The sequence below is a fragment of the Trichechus manatus genome, unplaced genomic scaffold, assembly GCF_000243295.1.
Source record: "Trichechus manatus latirostris isolate Lorelei unplaced genomic scaffold, TriManLat1.0 scaffold00020, whole genome shotgun sequence".
NCBI classification, from domain to species: Eukaryota; Metazoa; Chordata; class Mammalia; order Sirenia; family Trichechidae; genus Trichechus; species Trichechus manatus.
The window spans coordinates 4200577-4221103 of record NW_004443956.1 but is presented as its reverse complement, the minus strand read 5'-3'; the positions used below and the strand labels follow the sequence as shown (position 1 = coordinate 4221103).

Sequence of the window (20527 nt, the reverse complement as noted above, 5' to 3'; positions counted from 1 at the left end):
CTCATTAACAACCTGTGATATGCAGATGACACAACCCTGCTTGCTGAAAGTGAAGAGGACTTGAAGCACTTACTGATGAAGATCAAAGACCACAGGCTTCAATACAGATTACACCTCAACATAAAGAAAACAAAAATTCTCACAACTGGACCAGTAAGCAACATCATGATAAACAGAGAAAAGATTGAGGTTGTCAAGAATTTCATTTCACTTGGACCCACAACCAAAGCCCGTGGAAGCAGCAGTCAAGAAATCAAAAGACTCACTGGGCAAATCTCCTGCAAAAGACCTCTTTAAAGTGTTGAAAAGCAAAGATGTCGCCTTGAAGACTAAGGTACACCTGACCCAAGCCATGGTGTTTTCAAGAGCCTCAAATGCATGCAAACGCTGGACGATGAGTAAGGAAGACTGAAGAACTGACGCCTTTGAATTGTGGTGTTGGCAAAGAATATTGAATATGCCACGGACTGCCAAAAGAATGAACAAATCTGTCTTGGAAGAAGTACTACCAGAATGCTCCGTAGGAGCAAGGATGGCAAGATTACGTCTCACATACTTTGGACATGTTATTAGGAGGGATCAGTCCCTGGAGAAGGATATCATGCTTGGTAAAGTGGAGGGTCGGCAAAAAAGAGGAAGACCCTCAACAAGATGGACTGACACAGTGGCTGCAACAATGGGCTCAAGCATAACGATTGTGAGGATGGCGCCGGACCGGGCAACGTTTCATTCTGTTGTGCACAGGGTTGCTATGAGGGGAACTGACTTGACGGCACCTAACAACACAACAACTATCCAAACATCCACGCACGCCTCTCTCTCTGTCTCTTACACACTCCCAACCTGCTTTGACTTTCTCAAATTATATGTTTCCTTTGCTATTTATCTAGACATATAACATCTGCATATATAAGTACACATATCCTTGTTTTGTGACTAGGATATGAAGAGTGGGGCATACACTGAAAGTCCTATAAGGGATAGCAACGTGTAAAGAGAGGGTAAAACCACTTCTTTTCGTTGAGGCTTTTTACTGAATTAAAAAGAAAATTTTCAGTTCAACAAGCATTTATTAAGTGCCTAATACATGTCAGGTACTTTGCTAAGTACGGGGGTACCAAGTTGAATAAGACCTTTGCCCTCTAGGACTTTCACAGTCCAGATTTCTTTAGGTCCTCTTTTCTTGGATCAGTAATTAACAATGAAATTGCAAAATCATTACTCATGGGATCATACATCTTATACATACAACCTATACATACTCCGCCCCCAAACATATGTTGTCCATTTCAAATTTCATTCTTTTTTCCTCAGTATGATACCTGGCTTTTGTTCTTTAATGCTGTAAAGAAAAACCTAGAAATAACTCAAAGAATAAAGCCAAGTTGACGGTACCAAAGAAACACATACTGTTATCATGACAAAGGCCCTGCATTCAGAAGAAGGCCTCTTCCTCTTTCCTAAGCAAACGGGAAATACAACTGGAAGCAGGAAGTGAACATTTTACATCTGGCATAAAATCTCAAGCTCCAGCCCTTGAATTTCTATGTCCTTGACCTAGTTTAAGCAGCTGGCAGAGACTGACTAGAGCTCCTGAACCCCAACCCAAATTTCCTGAGAGACAACCCTTCCCATGCCATAATTCAGGCCTTGAGAATAAATATATGTGCTTCTCTTGGGAGGTAAGGTTGGTTGTTCCATGAAGCAGTGGCCTCTAAACTTCTGATCAAGCATTCCTTCACTGGAACATGTTGGTACACACCCACAAAATATGACTTTTGCCATCAATCTATATGTTAAATATTACTGAAGTTTTATTTTCTTTCTCAAAAAATAAACATCAATAGAAGGTCTATTACAGTCTTTCTGCACTCCAAAAGGTTGTTTTATGTGCTCCCTGGGGTGAGCACACCGCACTGTGGAGGCGACCGCAGTAGAAGATTTGGAGAATAAATGTATAACTCAAACATCACAATTTTAGAATATTATAAAACTCGCCAGGAAAAGGAGGTAAGACAAACATAAAATAAAAATCGAAAACGTGATCTGCTTTATGAAAGTACTAATTTGTCATCTGAAGTTTAAACAAAAGCATAAAGCTCCTATGAGAAAAAGACACCACAAACATACCAGCTAACATTTTGTTTAGTTTAGGTGTAAACTAAAGTTTAGTTAGGTTTAAACAAAAGGTCACACTAAATGAAAACATTTGAAAATGGATCAGGAATTTGCTGATATACATTCATTAAAATACAAATTGTCAAATTCTGTCAACATGCTGCTAATACCTGCATTTTCTGAAATATAACCCATTTTCTGGAAAGCTGTTTGAGAACAGTCAAAGAACAATCAATGATAAAATTATCTAAAATAAATATGATATAAATCAATTGAAATCTGGAAATATAACTCATGGAGGTCCTTTCCAACACCATTCCCACTCCATGCCCAATAAAGGTCTGTAGCTGTATTTATTATTTTCACAGCTTCTATTTATTCAAGAAAGTAGTCAGAGCAGGAAATGAGACAAGTCAAATGATCACAATCAATCTCATCACCTTCGCAACATGCTGTGAATGTAATTAATCCTCTATTTATTTAGGGGACTTCACACGCCTTACATGAAGGCAGCGACTCCCTGCTGGCTTCAGTTGAGATAATTATGTTATAACAAGGATTGGGTTTCAATCATAATAGGCAGAAGAAAAGGGAAATTGTACTTGAAGTTGTCAGTTTAAAAAAAAAAAGCTTTCTTATGACTCCATTCAAAGGGTGCTCTTGACAAAGCGCTCCTTAAACAGAGCACTTTCTAAGTACGATAACCACACACACGCCACATTAATCAACAGAAGCCTCTTCTCTGAATAAGATGTTAAGACAACCCAGGCACTGTGGAAATTGTATGTTAGGGAAGAGAACACTGCTTTACAAAACCTGACTAAACCAATCACCACCCAAACCCACTCGATCCTATGGATCTCCTCTAAAGAGAACCAGAGCTCTGAGGTACAAAAATACAGTAGAACAAGGAGGTGCACAGAAAATACCAATTTGCTGACACAGTAGCTAATTACGCAGTGTAAAAAGCCATGACTCCAGCAAGCCAAAACCCAAGACCTAAGAAATCTAGGGCCAAGTACCAGGGACCAAAACTAGAAAGAACAAGGGGCAAGCCTAACCACCCAGCCACAGCTGTAAAATGGGCTCAAAACACACAATGCGCTTGGATAAAGGCATGGTCCTTTCCATTTGGGAGCTGCCTACTCACCTCAGAAAATTTTTATCCTTTTCAAAAGAACTGCTCTTCATACTTTTCCTCTAACCTCCTCCATTTTGAAAATATAAAGCCTTGTCTAATTTATTTTTATGAACCTCCTCTATTTTTATTATTATAATAATGATGTCCATGGTATAAGTAAATGAGAAGTGAATTAAGTTTCCAAATTTCATAAAAATTCTCAAATATGCCAAACCTGATTTTTTCACAGTCTAGCTTCATGATGCTTACAATGTTTGTCTATATTAAGCTCCTCATAAAGGCATCTTAATACTGCGATAATATTTCACTGCCTTTCAGTAGCACTTAAGCTCTTGGTTAATTAAGATGCTCAAGAAACTGAGCATTACTGATTTGGGTTCTTAGTCAAAAAACAAAATGTGGTCTCCTGGATGGGATCCTGAAACAGAAAAAGGAAGTAGGTAGAAACTAAGGAAATCTGAAACTATGGATGTTAGTCACTAATAATAGCTCGATATTGATTCGTTAACTGTGACAAATGTACCACACTAATGCAAGGTGTTATTAAAAGAGGAAACTAGGTGGGGTATATGGGCACTCTGCAGTATCTTCACAACTTGCCTGTAAATCTAAAACTATTCTAAAACAAAAAGTTAATTTTTTAAAAAACCAAAGAAAAGTAGGATAGAAATTACAAATGAAACAAAACAAAAAAGAACCACCAGGAGGGGAGGGGTGAGGAGGGAAAAACACTAAATAATAGATAAGTGGTAAATTTGGTGAAAGGTAAGACAGTGCACAATACTGGCAAAGTCAGCACAACATGACCAAGGCAAGGTCATGGAAACTTCACAGACACATCCAAACTCCCTGAGGGACCCAATTACTGGGCTGAGGGCTGGGGACCATGGTCTTGGGGGACATCTAGCTCAACTGGCATAACACAGCTTATAAAGAAAATGTTCTACATCCTTCTTTGGTGAGCAGCGTCGGGGGTCTTAAGAGTTCATGAGCAGCGCCATCTAAGATACTCCACTGGTCCCACACTGTCTGCAGCAAGAAAGAACGAAGAAAATCAAAGACACAAGGGAAAGATTAGGCCAGAGGACTAAAGGACCACAACTATCACAGCCTCCACCAGACTGAGTCCAGCATAACTAGATGGTGTCCAGCTACTACCACAACTGCTCTGACAGGGATCACAATAGAAGGTCCCAGACAGAGCTGGAGAAAAATGTAGAACAAAATTCTAACTCACAAAACAAAACAAAAAAAAAACCAGACTTACTTGTCTGACAGAGACTGGAGAAACCCCACGAGTATGACCCCCCGGGCATGCTTTTCACCCAATACTGAAGTTATTCCTGAGGTTTACCCTTCAGCCAAAGATTAGACAGGCCCATAAAACAAACAATAATAAACGTAGCTCAACCATGTATATGAGACTGCATAGGCACACCAGCCCGGGGGCAAGGATGAGAAGGCAGGAGTGGACAGGAAAGCTGGACGAATGGAAATGGAGAACCCAAAGTTGAGAAGGGGAGAGTGTTGACATGACACGGGGTTGGCAACCAATGTCGCAAAACAATATATGTATTAATTGTTTAATGAGAAACTAATTTGTTCTGTAAACCTTCATCTAAAGCACAATAATAATAAAAAAAAAAGACCAACCAAAAAAAAAAAAACCCTATGAAACTTTAACATTCAGATATATAACTCTTTCGCCAGTTTTCTTAATAAGCATAGTTACGGGAAGCATTCATATCTTTATAAAGGGTTATTTTAGTCCTCAATTGGTAGGAAAATTCATAATCCTATGATTTATTGGCACATTTCTTGTAAGAGAAGTCTAATGAAGAGCACCAGTCCCAGTGGGCACTGCTGAACTACTGTGATAAGGTAAAGAACTATTAAGTAAATCCTTTCTATATGAAACCACACTGAATGGATGCAAGTGAATGGATATTGGCATGTACTAATCTTTTCTTATGGAGATAAAACCTACTTCCATCCAGGATGAATTTGTGGATTTAATTAAAAATAAACAGTAAAACTAAAGAGCAACTTGACATGCCAGAATAAGAACCTTACAAAGAATTACAATTCAAGTGAGGTTTAACTTGCTTGAAATTATGCACAATTGTTTCTTGAAACTTCTATATGCTCATCACTAACACCTAATGTAAGACTTGATAGTTACCATTTGTCAGAGTAGTAACTTCTCATAGAAAAGTAAAAACAACAACAACAACAACAAAAAAAACCATGCAAAGGGCCTAACTATCATTTACTTGTATGCTGAATTTAACAGACATCTGAACTCCCCTTGATATTTAGATTTATTATGAATATCAGTGACACAGGTAATGGTAGGTGTCATGGGCTCTCCCACACCTATGGTTCAAAACATGCTGTGTAATTACAGCAGCATCTTCTTGCGGTGTCTGCGTGGCCCACATGCACTCTTCTCTGAGAAATGTCACTGACCCACTTAACAAAGCGGACCCTGGGGCCATGTGTGTACCATTAGGGGGCACCCCTAACCCACGTGTAACAAAGTCAACTAGACCAGGAAAGACAAGGACCCAGGCTGGGCCATTCACATTCTCCCTGCCTTGGATTTAAAAGTAAGGAATTCTAGTCCATCTCTAAGGAAACTAAGGATAGGCAAAGGCAGAAGCTGTGGAATAGCCACCCTCCTCGATGTGCATAGGGAGACAGGTGACACCTACCTGCAGAAGCAACATGGGATACCGCAGACCAAGCTGATGGCCTTGCTTGCTCATGACTTGAGCTGGTGAATCCACCTGTATTCCCAGCCTCTGGATTCCAGAAGGTACCCTGAAGCCTCCTAATAAAGCCTTCCTTTTTACTGTGAAAGTTTGAGTGGGTTTCTCTTAAGTAACCAATTGATCTGTAAGTCAAGAATACAGACACAGTCTCCAGTACACAGAATGGAGAAATAAGAAATTCATATCCAGCCCCATTACTAAAATATCATGACCCCAGGCTAACTGTAGATGCTCTTATTCAATAATAAAGGGATACTATAAGGATAGGAAAGGAGGCTTGGTGGCGCAGTGATTAGCACTCGAGTGCAAACAGAAAAGGTCGGTGGTTTGAAGCCATCAGCTGCTCCATGGGAGAAAGACACAGCAGTCTGCTTCTGTAAAGATTTACAACCTTGGAAATCCTATGGGGCAGTTCTACTCTGTCCTATAGGGTCACTATAAGTTGCAATCAACTTGACAGCAATGGATTTTTTTTGGGTATAAGGATAAGGAGGCCTGGTTGCACAGTGGTTAAGCACTTAGCTGCTAACTGAAAGGTCGGTGGTTTGAACCCACCAGCTGCTCCTGGGAAAAAGATGTGGCAGTCTGCTTCCATGGATAGCCTATGGGGCACTTCTACTTTGTCCTATAGGGTCACTATGAGTAGGAACTGACTCAATGGCAATGTGTTTTTTTTAAGGATAGGTAGTCTCTGGGTGGTACAAACAGTTAACATACTCAGCTGCTAACCAAACAAGTTGGAGGCTTGAGTCCACCTAGAGATGCCTTGGAAGAAAGGCCTGGTGATCCATTTCTAAAAAATCAGCCACTGAAAACCCCACTGAGCACAGTTCTGACACACATGGGGTTGCCCTGAGTCGGCGTTGACTCAATGGAAACTGGTACTGATATAAGGACAGGTAGATGGTACAGGACCAAGCAACATTCTGTTCTACTTAAGGTTGCCATGAGCTGGAGTCAACTTGACGGCAACGAACAACAACAACACAAGGAGAGGTAAACTGTGATCCAAATGTAAAACCACCTCACACTTGTTCTTGCCCTTCCAACACATTAGAGTTACAACCAGGAAATCTGTTCACCATGCTGCGTGCATGTTTGACTTGTCTACTCCTCTGCATGATGTTATTTTCCCAATACCTCCACTTCTGATTATTATTATATTCATATTATTCATATTATATTCATAAGTGTAATACAGCACATATGGTGATCCAAAAGAATGCGCAAATTATCAAATAATATCATTAATATCACATGCAAGGAAAATTTTGCAGATCATTCAACAGCAGTTGCAGCAGTAAACTGACAGGGAACTGCCAGAAATTCAAGCCTGATTCAGAAGACGACATGGAACGAGGGATATCATCGCTGATGTCGGATGGATCTCGGCTGAAAGCAGAGAATACCAGAACAATGTCTACCTGTGTTTTATTGACTACACAAAGGCATTGAACTGTGTGGATCCTATAACAAATTACAGATAACACTGCGAAGAATGGGAATTCCAGAACACTTAACTGTGCTTATGAGGAACCTGTACATAGACCAAGAGGCAGCTGTCCGAACAAAACTGCATGGTTGAAAATCAGGAAAGGTGTGCGTTAGGGTTGTAACCTTTTACCATACCTATTCAATCTGTATGCTGAGCAAATAATCCAAGAAACTGGACTATCTGACGAAGAACACGGCATCAGGATTGGAGGAAGACTCATTAACAACCTGCAATATGCAGGTGACACAACCTTCCTTGCTGCAAGTGAAGAGGACTTGAAGCACTTACCAATGAAGATCAAAGACCACAGCCGTCAGTATGGATTATACCTCAATACAAAGAAAACAAAAATCCTCACAACTGGACCAATAAGCAACATCACAATAAACAGAGAATATACTGAAGTCGTCAAGGATTTCATTTTACTTGGATCCATAATCAACGCCCTTGGAAGCAGCAGTCAAGAAATCAAACAACATATTGCACTGGGCGAATCTGCTGCAAAAGACCTCTTCAAAGTGCTAAAAAGCAAAGATGTTACTTTGAGAACTAAGGTGCACCTGACCCAAGCCGTGGTATTTTCAATCACCTCATACGCATGTGAAAGCTGGACAATGAATAAGGAAGACAGAAGAAGAATTGATGCCTTTGAATTACGGTGCTAGCGAAGAATACTGAATATACCATGGACTGCCAGAAGAACGAACACATCCGTCTTGGAAGAAGTACAGCCAGAATGCTCCTTAGAAGTGAGGATGGTGAGACTACATCTCACATTCTTTGGACATGTTATCAGGAGGTAAAATGATATTCTAGAGAAGGATATCATGCTTGGTAAGGCAGAGATCCAGCAAAAGAAAGGAAGACCCTCAACAAGATGGACGGACACAGTGGCTGCAACAATGGGCTCAAACATAACAACGATTTTGAGGATGGCACAGGACGGGCAGTGTTTTGTTATGTTGTACACAGGGTCACTGTGAGTGAGGAACAACCTTGACAGCACCTAACAGCAACAACAATACAGCACTATGCAGTCAGATAGCATTTTTTATGTTTTGCTATTAATTCATATACCTTCTTTGTCCAAACTCTTCTCCATACATCCTTCTCAGCTGTGACCCAAATGTTCCTGGCCATCTCTTTATGGATATTCCTTAGAGATCTCAAATAAACATTGCCAGAACTGACCTCATCTTCTGTCCCTCTCCCTTCTCTCCCAACCTACAGGCTCTCCATTCTTTTTTAATCTCAGCAAATGCACCACCAAGGCCCAGGTAACCGTCAAGCCAAAACCTGCATCTCACCTTTGATTCTTCCCCTTCTCACTCTCCCTCCACGTCCAATCAATTATTAAGTCCTGTTCTAATCCCTGCTACATACCGCTCAAATCTGACCTCTAGTCTCCTTCCCCACTCTCCATACCCTTGCTCAGGCTATAATCCAATTGCCTTTCACCTGGATCACCAACCAAAAAACATCGCTGTCAAGTCGACTGCAATTCATAGCGACCCTGTAGGACAGAGTAGAACTGCCTCACAGGGCTGAAGCAGGCTGCCACTTCTTTTTCCCATGGAGTGACTGGCGGGTTCGAACCACCAACCTTTTGGTTAGCAGCTGAGTGCTTAACCACTGTGCCACCAGTGCTCCTCCTAAATAGTCTTTCAGTTGTGAACTCTGCCCTCACCCCAATTCATTCCCCATAATGTGACCAGGTAGATCTTCCCAGAATGTAAATCTCATCACATCACTCACACAGCCACCCCACAGCTTCAGACTCTTCAGTTACTCCACACTCTTCCAAGACAAAGTCCACACATCTTTATGTGGCCAAGGATCTGTGTGACCCCATGAACCTCCTCGGCCTCATTTCTCTCTTCCCCATTCCTGTATTATGATCCATCCATCCTGAACTTTTGAGCTCTTCAAAGAGCCATTTTCTTTTGTCCCCACTGTCTGAAGTATTCTTCATCCCTGTTCCCCTTCCTCCATCTGACCAAACTCCTACTGATCTTACAGCTCTCAGCTTAAATCCTTCCTCCTGTACCCCTAGACTAGGTCCTGGGTCCTCCTAGGTATGTCCACAGCACCCTGCACTCCCCCACTGCAGCCACTATCAGGCTACAGCACAATACCACACTCCCATCTGCACTCCCCACTAGAAGATCAGCACTAAGAGGACCGTGTCTCTCTTGTTCACCAGTGTATCCCCAACTCCTGCCTCAGGGCCTGGCCCATAGTAGGGCTCAGTAATCACTGGCTGAAAAAATAAATTATTCCACTTTTCTATTCAACACAGATGCTGTACCTCGGCACATGAGCCACCCCCCACTCCTTTGACAGATAAACTACGAACATAAGGGAGCCAAAAGGAAGGGATGCATGTATCTATGCTGTTCTCAGGAACATAACCTATCCCCCACCAAAGTACATTCACACAGGCAGCAAGGGAAGCAGCATAAAGCAATGATTAGGTCGAAAGTGGTTTTTTTTTTTTTTTAAGATTTCAGTGCTGAAATGGCTTGGGGTTCATTTACAAGTGAAGAAACTGAGATCCAGGGTTTATCAAATGACATGTAACTATTTAGTGATGGAGTTGTTTCGCTCCATACACAGTGGCTGCAACAATGGGCTCAAGCACAACAACGATTGTGAGGATGGCACAGGACCAGACAGTGCTTTGTTCTGCTGAACACAGGGTTACTAGGAGTGGGCATCAACTCGACGGCACCTTAACAGCAGCAACCACATACACTTTCCACGTAAGTGTTCAAACGGTCATAAAATAAGATTACATTTAGAGGAGAAGAGTATGCTTAAAAACAGTGAAAAAATAAATGTGCAAGAGTACTAATCAGATTTGACTATCAGTTAAATGAAAAAAGGTTCAGCGTTTCGAAAGATACATTTTTTTCTTTTTCCCCCCAACTAACTACCTCAAAAAAATATAATGCGGGGAAAAGTGTGATTTAGCACCTTAACAAGCTCAGATTTTTATCAAAAACAGTCATAATTTTAGATTTTAATTTCATTTTTTTAAAAAGAGACATAAAAATTTTCCATTTAGCAAAAACACAAAAATGCCTTACTCGATCCCTTATTGTACATGAAAGAACACAAAAGTCATTTAAAATGTAGCATGCACTTAAACTATATAGTATCAAATTTTCTTGAGTGGGCATGTGCTCCTTTTATAATAAGGAATAAATCTGTTACTAAAAAAATACTATCCTATGGATATTACGTTACAAAGGGAAATGATTTACAGGGGACTATCATTAGTATGCAGCACTAGTGGCCCAACGGTTAAGAGCTCAGCTGCTAACCAAAAGGTCAGCAGTTCAAATCCACCAGCTGCTCCTTGGAAACCCTATTGGGCAATTCTACTCTCTCCTACAGGGTTGCTATCAGTCAGTATCGACTTGGCAGCAATGGGTTTGGTTTTTGGGTATTATAAGAATAGTGAATAGACCAGGGACTGCAAAAAAAACAAACAAACAAATTAATTTTAGAAAAAATACAACCAGAATGTTCCTTAGAAGCAAGGATGGTGAGACTTCAACTCGCTTATTTTGGACACGTCATCAGGAAAGGCCAATTGCAAGAAAATGACATCATGTTTGATAAAGTAGAAGGCCAGCGAAAACTAGAGAAATTCTCAATAAGATGGATTGATACAATAGCTACAACAATAGACTCAAACATACCAACAATCATGAAGATGGTGCAGGACCAGGTTCATTCTGTTATACATAAGGTCCCAGGAGTCAGAGCCCACTCAATGGCAACTACCAACAACAACATTTCAAGTATAAAGTGGGTTACAAAATAACATCTGCAGTATTATTTCCATTGGTTTACAAGTACACTGGAATCACTGAATTGTTCATGTGAAGAATGCTGAATAGGCGAACGATTTGTGACATACATATTTACCACAATAAAAATACATAAATAAATGCATTGGAAAATAACTAAAGAAAATACTGGTTGCATTAGATGAAGTGATAAAGCAACTTGCTGAGGTCATATGGTCAAGAAGCAGAGCTAAAATGAACTGCAGTTCATTCTTTTCCATCCCAGCTTAGATAAAATGGTGTACACCGCTAATCTTTCAGAGGGTCAGAGCTATCACTGCTACTGATGATGGCAGCCCACGAGGAGAAGACTTAGGAAAAGGGGGAAACTGTATATTGAATGTATCCAACAATTTCAATAAAAATAACTTAGAGCCTGTCCATACATTTCAAGGCAACATATGTATACACACACACACACACACACACACACACACACACACACACACACACACACACACATACATACGTACAATTTTTTTAAACAAAATGAGAAATGTTCCTTTGCTTGGCTCTACTAAATACCATTCAACTCAACTAAAATTTACTGTGCTCACCTATTGGGCACAAATAGGTGTTCATTCTCATGGACCTTGAAAGTTCAGAGGGGGAAAGAGATATATACCTAAATTACTACACTATGAGGCAGGCAATGACTGTGCCCAAATGATCTCTAAACTAAGTGCTATGGGAACATCCAGGAGGAAGCCAAATCATTCATTAGTCGTTTTCCTACAAGAAGAGCTCTCTGAAGGGAGGGCTTTGCTATTTTGCTTTTCTTCCACATACCATGGATGAAGATAACTGGCTGTCTAAGTCTAGGTGGCATATGTGGAAAAACATGATATCTGAAACCAGAGGACTTGAGACTACCACAGATATACCTCTTAAAGTCATATGACCTCAAGCAAATCACTTTCTCATGCTGCACCCCAGAGAGCATTCACTACTGTGGGCCCCCATATTCCAAACCTGCAGTGAGGCTCACAGTGATGGATGGAGGGAGTGCTCTTTCAGAAAAACAACTCACAGAGTCTATAACTCAGAATAAGAATTGAGGAGCTTCAAATTATTAAGATTTGCAAATATGCTCTACAAGACACAAATATCACAAGGATAGTAACTATCTGGTACTGAGGCAAAATCTATGATGGCTGTTGCCCTAACTTCATTAATTCTATATAAGAATGACTTTCTACCCACATTCCAGTAAGTTTTTGCCAAAGGAACTGTCTATTCTTTATGTTCATCAGAATTTAGCACCTGTCTGGTATTTCAAATAGAATTTTACAGTCTTTATCTTTACAATTAAAAATATCAAATATTGACTAAAAAAATACATAACTATTTTAAAACATAACAATAAGGTGCTAGATTTCACTGATAAACTATATGGGGAAGAAATACACCAGAGGTGAGAGGTGAGAAATAAGAAATCAGTTATGAAAATCATGGCCACACCTGCAGTGTCAAAGGACGACCAAGAAAGTTCACGGTAAAAATGATAATAGTAAGCTCAATTACGCTTGAAAAAATAAAGATGAAATTAGAAAATTTAATAAAAATTAGATAAATGAACAATGAAGCATTTTATTTCAAAGCTTCAATAAAGTAGGAGAAAAACTAGCTAGGCTAGACAAGAGTTAAATTTAATACATAAAGTTAAAACACTACCCACCTATTTAGGAAAAGGAGCTTTATATTCAAGCTAGTGAAGCTAAAAAACAACTTTTCCAAAGTAATGCAAAGATAGTTCCTGCAGGTTTCTCTCCCCTATCTTATTGCCTAATACATTATCCCTTTTAAAAAATTACTATTATCACAACAATTTATTAAGAATCTAAGAATTTCATTTCATTTCCCACAACTTAAAACCAAGGGAAATTTTTTTTTGAAAGAGAAAGAAAGTCTTATAATCCCCACATCAATTTGAGGGCATACACCTTTTTACTTTAATGAAATCCGATCTTCTCGGGGGACATCTAGCTAAACTGGCATAACTTAGTTTATAAAGAAAACATTCTACATTCTACTTTGGTGAGTAGAGTCTGGAGTCTTAAAAGCTTATGAGCGGCCATCTGAGATAATCCACTGGTCCCACACCATCTGGAGCAAGGGCGAATGAAGAAAATCAAAGTCACAAGGGAAAGATTAGTCCAAAGGACTAATGGACCACAACTACCAGAGCCTCCACCAGACTGAGTCCCCCACAACTAGATGGTGCCCAGCTACCACCACTAACTGCTCTGACAGGGATCACAATAGCGGGTCTCAGACAGAGCTGGAGAGAAATGTAGAACAAAATTCAAACTCACAAAAAAAGACCAGACTTACTGGTCTGACAAAGACTGGAGAAATCCTGAGAATATGGCCACTGGACACTCTTTTAACTCAGTACTGAAGTCACTCCTGAGGTTCATCCTTCAGCCAAAGATTAGGCAGGTCCATAAAACAAAACGAGTTTAAATGGGCACATCAGCCCAGGGGCAAGAACAAGAAGACAAGAGGGGACAAGAAAGTTGGTAATAGGGAACCCAAGGTCAAGAAGGGAGAGTGCTGACATGTCATGTGGCTGGCAACCAGTGTCACAAAACAATATGTGCATTAATTGTTTAATGATAAACTAATTTGCTCTGTAAACCTTAATCTGAAGTACAATTTAAAAAAACACATTCATTAATATTTTACAGCAAAAAAAAAAAAAAATTCTGATCTTCTTGATAGTTAATAAGGAATGTCACAACCAGAGAATCAAGACACTCACAGAAATGGGATCCTAGCACAAACCTCAAGGCTCGTTACATGTTGAAAAAAATCCTTGCCCTTAAAGAAAAACCTAAACCTACACAAATAGACTATTTCAATTTAATTTTATTATGAAAATGAAAGTAACAATGGAAAATGGCAGCAGGGCATCTGATAAACTCAATTAGCAAGAGGATCAAATGAAGTGAGGACGTGCCATTATGACTTCAGGAGTTAAAGATACAATTTTCCATCTGGCTGAGTCTAGATTTCCAACACAAATGCTGATACCACCTGCTGTATGTTATTATCCATTATCTTTAACAGTCCCTAAGAATTTGCCATACACTAGGTATAATCCTTAAGTTTTTCCTTATTTTGCTCTGCAATATAATTTCTTCTCCATGAACAGAAATAAAAAATAAATTCTTTTACATGTTTCACTCAAAATAGGCATTAAAAGTCATACCAAAGCATCAACTTACCAATCATGGTAACAGTAAAAATATCATGAGTATTTTTCTTCTAAATCACGATTGGTATTAACCATCATCTTCTATGACAGTTCATTCCAATAACGAACTCTGTGTTTCTATGTTCTCAATTAATAGTCTCTTGCTACTGAAAGGGATAATTTGGCCATGTCTGATAAGATTCAAATCAACAGAACTTCACAAAATAAAAAATTCACTGCATTTTTAAACTTAATAGTTAATCTACTATTTCCTTGAGTGAGGCAACGATAAATGATTTTTTAAAAATTTACAAACCAAATGCAAAGAGCCCATTTGTGAGTGGACCACAGACTCCTGGATATATATGTTACCAAGAATCACGCTACCATGCTCTGAAGATTCTGCTTTTGATACTCTGAATAATGGACTCTGAGCCAGTGGTTAGCTAATAACGCTCAGCTCTCATTTTCTTTAGGTTTGTGTCCTCTGACGTTCATACACATACAGACACTCACACTCACACTATAGGTAAATTACAGACGCAAGTACAGATACCCAGTCTTGAGATTCCACATTGGACAGTTACTGCACTAGCAAAGAATACCCACAACTGTTTAACACCAATTGGTATAAAAATTATACCAATTTTTTCCACTAAAATTAATTTTTCCCCACCTGCACCTCCCTCCCAAAGCAAATATACCATGCTCACATTGATCAAGTTACTGTTTGGTATTAAAATTTATTCCCCAGGTTATTTCCTTTTCTTCCTCCTAGGTGGGTAGGTGTTCCAGAAATGTGACATCTAAAAATTCGTAAGAAACTAAAAACTTACTTGGCTTTCTGAATCCACACACAGTAGTCTGAGATGTAGAGATCATTCAGAATGTAAGCTGGGTCGTTTTCCTGAAAAATTTTGTGAATATCCAGGAGACACTTTAAAACTGCACTTTTACCTGAAGGAAATTTAAAAACATCAAGTCATCTTTAAGAAAAGAACATCTGATTTTGCTAAACTGAGAAATTCATACACTTGAGTGGTAATATATTTAAAGCAGCTTAAAGTTTTAATCTTTTTTTTAGGATATTTTAAATATTCCCTTATTACATGAAAACCTATCAGTCCTACTAGGTCCAAACCCACCTTTACTGTTCTCCTGAAGAACTGTAAATAATCTTTATACTCTGGACTATTACTACAGTGGATTAACTGTGGTTACCATAAAAACTTTCTGAAACACAAGTAGTTACATTAAACAAAAGGGAGGGAAGTTTTCCTAAAAGGATCATAAAAATATTTAAATGCATTATAATTTTAATTAGATAATGTTTTTGTGATTCAAGCTTTTAAAACACTGTGGGGGAAAACAGTTTAGTTTGGTGCTTCCTCAGAAAGTTAAACACAGATTATTACCACATGACCCAGCAATTCTACTCCTGGGTATATACCCAAAATGCTTGAAAGCAGGGATTCAAACCGAGACTTGTACGCCAAAGTTTATTGCAGCACTATTCACGATAGCCAAAAGGTGGAAACAACCCAAGTATCCATAAACAGATGAAGGGTAAACAAAAAGTGCTGTGTCCATACAATGGAATATTATGCAGCCATAAAGAAATGAAGTTCTGATACATGCTACGGCATGGGTGAACCTTGAAAACATTATGCTGAGTGAAATATGCCAGACAGAAGAGGACAAATACTGTATAATCCCACTTAAATGAAGTATCTAAAATAGGCAAATGCATAGAGATCAAAGTTTATTAGTGGTTACCAGGGGCTGGGGGGAGGTAGAATGGGAAGTCACTGCCTAAGGGGTACTGAGTTTGTGTTCTGATGATGTGAAACTTTTGGAAATAGATAGGAATGATGGTTACACAAGATGGTGAACGTAATTAATGTCACTGAGTTGTACACTTAAAAATAGTTAGAATGGCAAATTTTGTGTTGTATATATTTTAGCACAATAAAAAAAAACACTGTAGAAAATTAGATGTTTTAGTTTTCAAACTTATTTCTATGTCAACATTTTTTGACAGAAATTATCTAGTACTAACAAATTTTTACACCTTAGAAAAATGAAGAAAATTCAGACTGAAAACTTGAAAATATCAGAGCACTACTTCAAGAATAAGCCAACAAATACAACCACCTGAAACAAAACCACTAAGTATTAATGTCTTGTTTAACTGAATTACTTCTTCCTCGTTAAATAGGAAACCCTGGTGGCATAGTGGTTAAGCGCTATGGCTGCTAACCGAAAGGTCAGCAGTTCGAGTCCACCAGGTGCTCCTTGGAAACTCTGTGGGGCAGTTCTACTCTGTCCTATAGTGTCTCTATGAGTCAGAATTGACTCGGTAGCAATGGGTTTCTTTGTTTGTTAAATAAACCTAATTTTAATGCCAACCAAAGTCTACAAAAGGAATCTTTCACAACTCTACAAACTTCATGACCTTCCTTGACATTTATTAACTATGAGGCAAATGACTAAATCTATAGTAGTACCACTTCCTTGGATCTGTGAAATATAGCATTTTTAGTTTAACAGTTTCATTCTAATCTTTACAGCCCTGAAACGTGAAAATACTGTATACTGACTTTGTGAAGATGCTGGATATGCTTTAACTGACATTTCCCACTTGACTTAGAGATGATATGATAAAAGAATCATAAACTAGATAATGACGTCTCTATAACCCAAAATTGCTCCACTAAATTTTTAACACAATTAACACCAGAAAGTAAGATTCAAAAAGAGCAAGAATTTTTCTCTTTTATTTGGTGGTCGGAGCCCTGGTGGCACAGTGGTTAAGAGCGCGGCTGCTAACCCAAATCTCAGCAGTTCGGATCTATACTCACTCTTTGGAAACCCTATGGGGGGAGTTCTACTCTCTTCCACAGGGTCGCTATGAGTTGGAATCAACTCGATGGTAACAGGTTTGGTTTTTGGTTTATTTGGTGGTTAACCCCAAGTACCTAGACCAGAACCTTAACAGCAGTAGATTTTCAATTTAAGTATTTTAAGAACGAATGAATGAATGACATGATAAGTGCCCAGCATAAAGCCTTGTAATGTCTTTCATCCCACAGCCTCACAGCTTCAAACACCAAGTTCTGATGACTCCTCCCTGAAAATGCCCCTTATATCTGCTCTTTCTATACCACTGCCTGAATGCCTACCTCACTCATACTTTTGTCATCTCATGCCTAGATTACAAGAATCTTCTTCCTCGCCTGACTCCAGACTCTCTCCCCTGTAATCCTTCTGACACGTAACTACCAGACTCAGTTTCTATGCATTGCTTTGTCAAGCTCCACCCTGCTTAAGCTCTCAGGGCTCTCTATGGACTTGTTTCCATGCCTTTGCTCAACTGGTTCCCCTCACCCTAAATGCCTTTTCTTCTCCTCTCCACCTAACTTCAAGGCCCAGCTCAAGTCTGCATCACTTCAGGAAGGCCTGGGCTGACTTCCCTAGTCCTCAGAGTCCTTCTCTAGACTCTGCAAAGGAAAGAAGCGGGGAGGAAATTCTGCTGATCCTCCTCATAACCCCTATTCATTTCACAGGAGAACTTGAGGCTCAAGGAAGTAAGATGCTCACAATGCCAGAGTTGAGGGGCCAGCACCTAAATTCCAGTCTTACTGGCTCCAGCAGCTACCCACTGCAGGTCTGTATCCAACACTTACTGTTCAAGAGCTAAGTAGGTAGTAAGACCTTGAAAGCAGGGGCCATGCCTTTTTAAAATTTTTTAACTATTTATGTGGCTTCCTCATATGCAGATAGGAATACTAACAACAAAAGTTCTGCTACTAGATTGGCTGTTATAAATTGGTTAAAGAGAAAAAATAATACTTAGAAGGTCTAAAAACTACAAGATGTCAACTACATTTACTTAAGTCAAGGTCAGAGCTGTGACTTAACAAATGGCCCAGATGAATGTATGTCAAATGATTAGTGTTGGTGCTCTCACCCACAGGCATATTTTAAATACAACATAAGTGATGCTGAAGGCCAGAGTCCCTGAGTGGTACCAACAGTTAATGCTCTCAGCGGCTAACAGAAAGGCTGGAGGTTCGAGTCCACCCAGAGGCACTGCAGAAGAAAATCCTGGTGATCTACTTCTGAAAAATCAGCCACTGAAAACCCTAAGCACAGTTCTACCATGAAACACACAGGGTCGCCATGAGTCAGAATCAACTCAACAGCCACTGATTTGGTTAATGTTGAAGGCAGAGTTTGATGACAGAAGGAGGAAATATAATCAAAACTCAGAGAATTGATGAAACCAAGTTAGCCAAGTTATCCCAATAGAGAAAATCAGGGGGGATCTAACACTAACCTGCACGAGTTTTTTGAACAGTTTTAATTGCATCAGAGAAGAAAACTGTCAGGGAAAACATATGCTAATTTCTTTCTCTCCCTTTCTCTTTCTCTCTTGTGTTTCTGTGGAGGGGGAAGGAGTTTAGTTGTATGATAACTATCAACTTAGAAGTTTTAAGAGTCAACCATAGGTCTTCACAAGAGAAACAGACTATTCACGTACAACTACCTATAACCTTCTCCAAAGGGTGACATCCCAGAATACTGTCTCCCACGACCACATACCTTATTAATATATGCAGGGCAGGCTAACAGAAAATGCAGGATTCGGAGCTGGGCCTCAAAGCAAATAAATCAGTGAGTGAAGAAGGGGTATGTATGCCAGACAGGAGAACAATACGAAGAGGAGGAGAGGTGGGCCTTAAAATGGTAGGTTTGGGGAACAATGGCAAAGCCTCTTGGCTGGAGCAGATGGTTCATGTAGGGAACAAGGGAGAGTGAGCAGGTGAGTTTGTATGGAGTCAGACTGCAACAAGGAGGAGACTAAGGTAATCAGCCAGGACTGAGAGGATGGACTAAACTCAGGTGTAGGCAGTAGGGACAGAAGACCCTAGCCCAGAGATTTTTATGCAGAACTGAATGGAGTTAATTAAGGTCATATTAATATGTAAGGGTCCAGAGCAACTATTTCCTAATGAATTTATATACAGTCATTTAGCAGACATGCCTAACAGTTAGGTTGCCCTATTGCTAAGAGCCATAGGCAAATTCAACACTTTCAGCTATCATGAAAGAATAATAATAATAAAAACGCCAAAAGGTAAATACATTTTTTAAAATTTAAAAAGAATTATATTGTATTTGCATGTTTTGATCCATTTTCTTTAAAAAAAAAAAAAAAAAAAAAGACAAATACACATGAGGGGAAAAAAAAACACTAAACATATATACACCCAAATGACATTAATAGTATTTGTCTCTATATTCACTGAACATACATGTGAGTGGCTGACACGTGCCAGGCATTACATGTGGGATTAAAATTGGTTATTCTTCTTGGCAAATTATTCTATTTTCAAAATTGTCTACCATAAACATTTATTGTTTTCGTTTGACAAAAAGTTAGACATGCTCGTCTACATAGCCAACCCTTGAATTTTGACAGTTGAATGCAACAAATTTTAGTTCACATATAAAATTATATTTTTTGAACAACTGAGAAGCAATATTTAAATCAATTAATCTCAAAAACCACGTGCAAGGCAGTTTTGAAAGGGAAAGTTATGAGTGCTCTTCAAAAGCTGTGTTTTCATTGTAAACTTTATTCAAACTATTTTCACAGTATGTTATGTGACAAATAAGGTAAATGAGTTACCTTACAAATACCTATAAACAGGTTACTGGCAGTTGACGAGCTAGAACAAAAAGTACATTAAAACTATCCCTCCCCAACAATACGTATTGTTACCCCGAGGTCATATTTGATCTTTTTTGTTCTGAGTAAATCACCATAGGTGATTACAACATCACAGCCAAGAGACTCATGAGGCACGAATCTTTTTTTCCCCAGTCTCTTTTGAACTGCCTGCTCCTTCTATCAGGCTGTCAACCAGTTATCTAACA

General features: G+C 39.2%; 1 protein-coding gene across 2 annotated transcripts in view; it reads right to left on the bottom strand.

The window, feature by feature from the left end:
* The window catches only part of SHQ1 (SHQ1, H/ACA ribonucleoprotein assembly factor), a 128495-nt gene that overhangs the window by 46501 nt on the left and 61467 nt on the right, over positions 1-20527 (bottom strand). The window contains exons 10-11 of one of the 2 annotated variants that reach the window (XM_023727920.1): positions 15421-15541; positions 5420-6155 (exon numbers count right to left, since the gene is read on the bottom strand). In XM_023727920.1, the coding sequence (XP_023583688.1) occupies positions 5879-6155; positions 15421-15541 (398 nt within the window). In that variant the 3' untranslated portion in view covers positions 5420-5878. Of the gene's footprint in view, positions 1-5419; positions 6156-15420; positions 15542-20527 lie in introns of those variants that run through there. The other variant, XM_004372703.2, reaches the window with a different exon arrangement.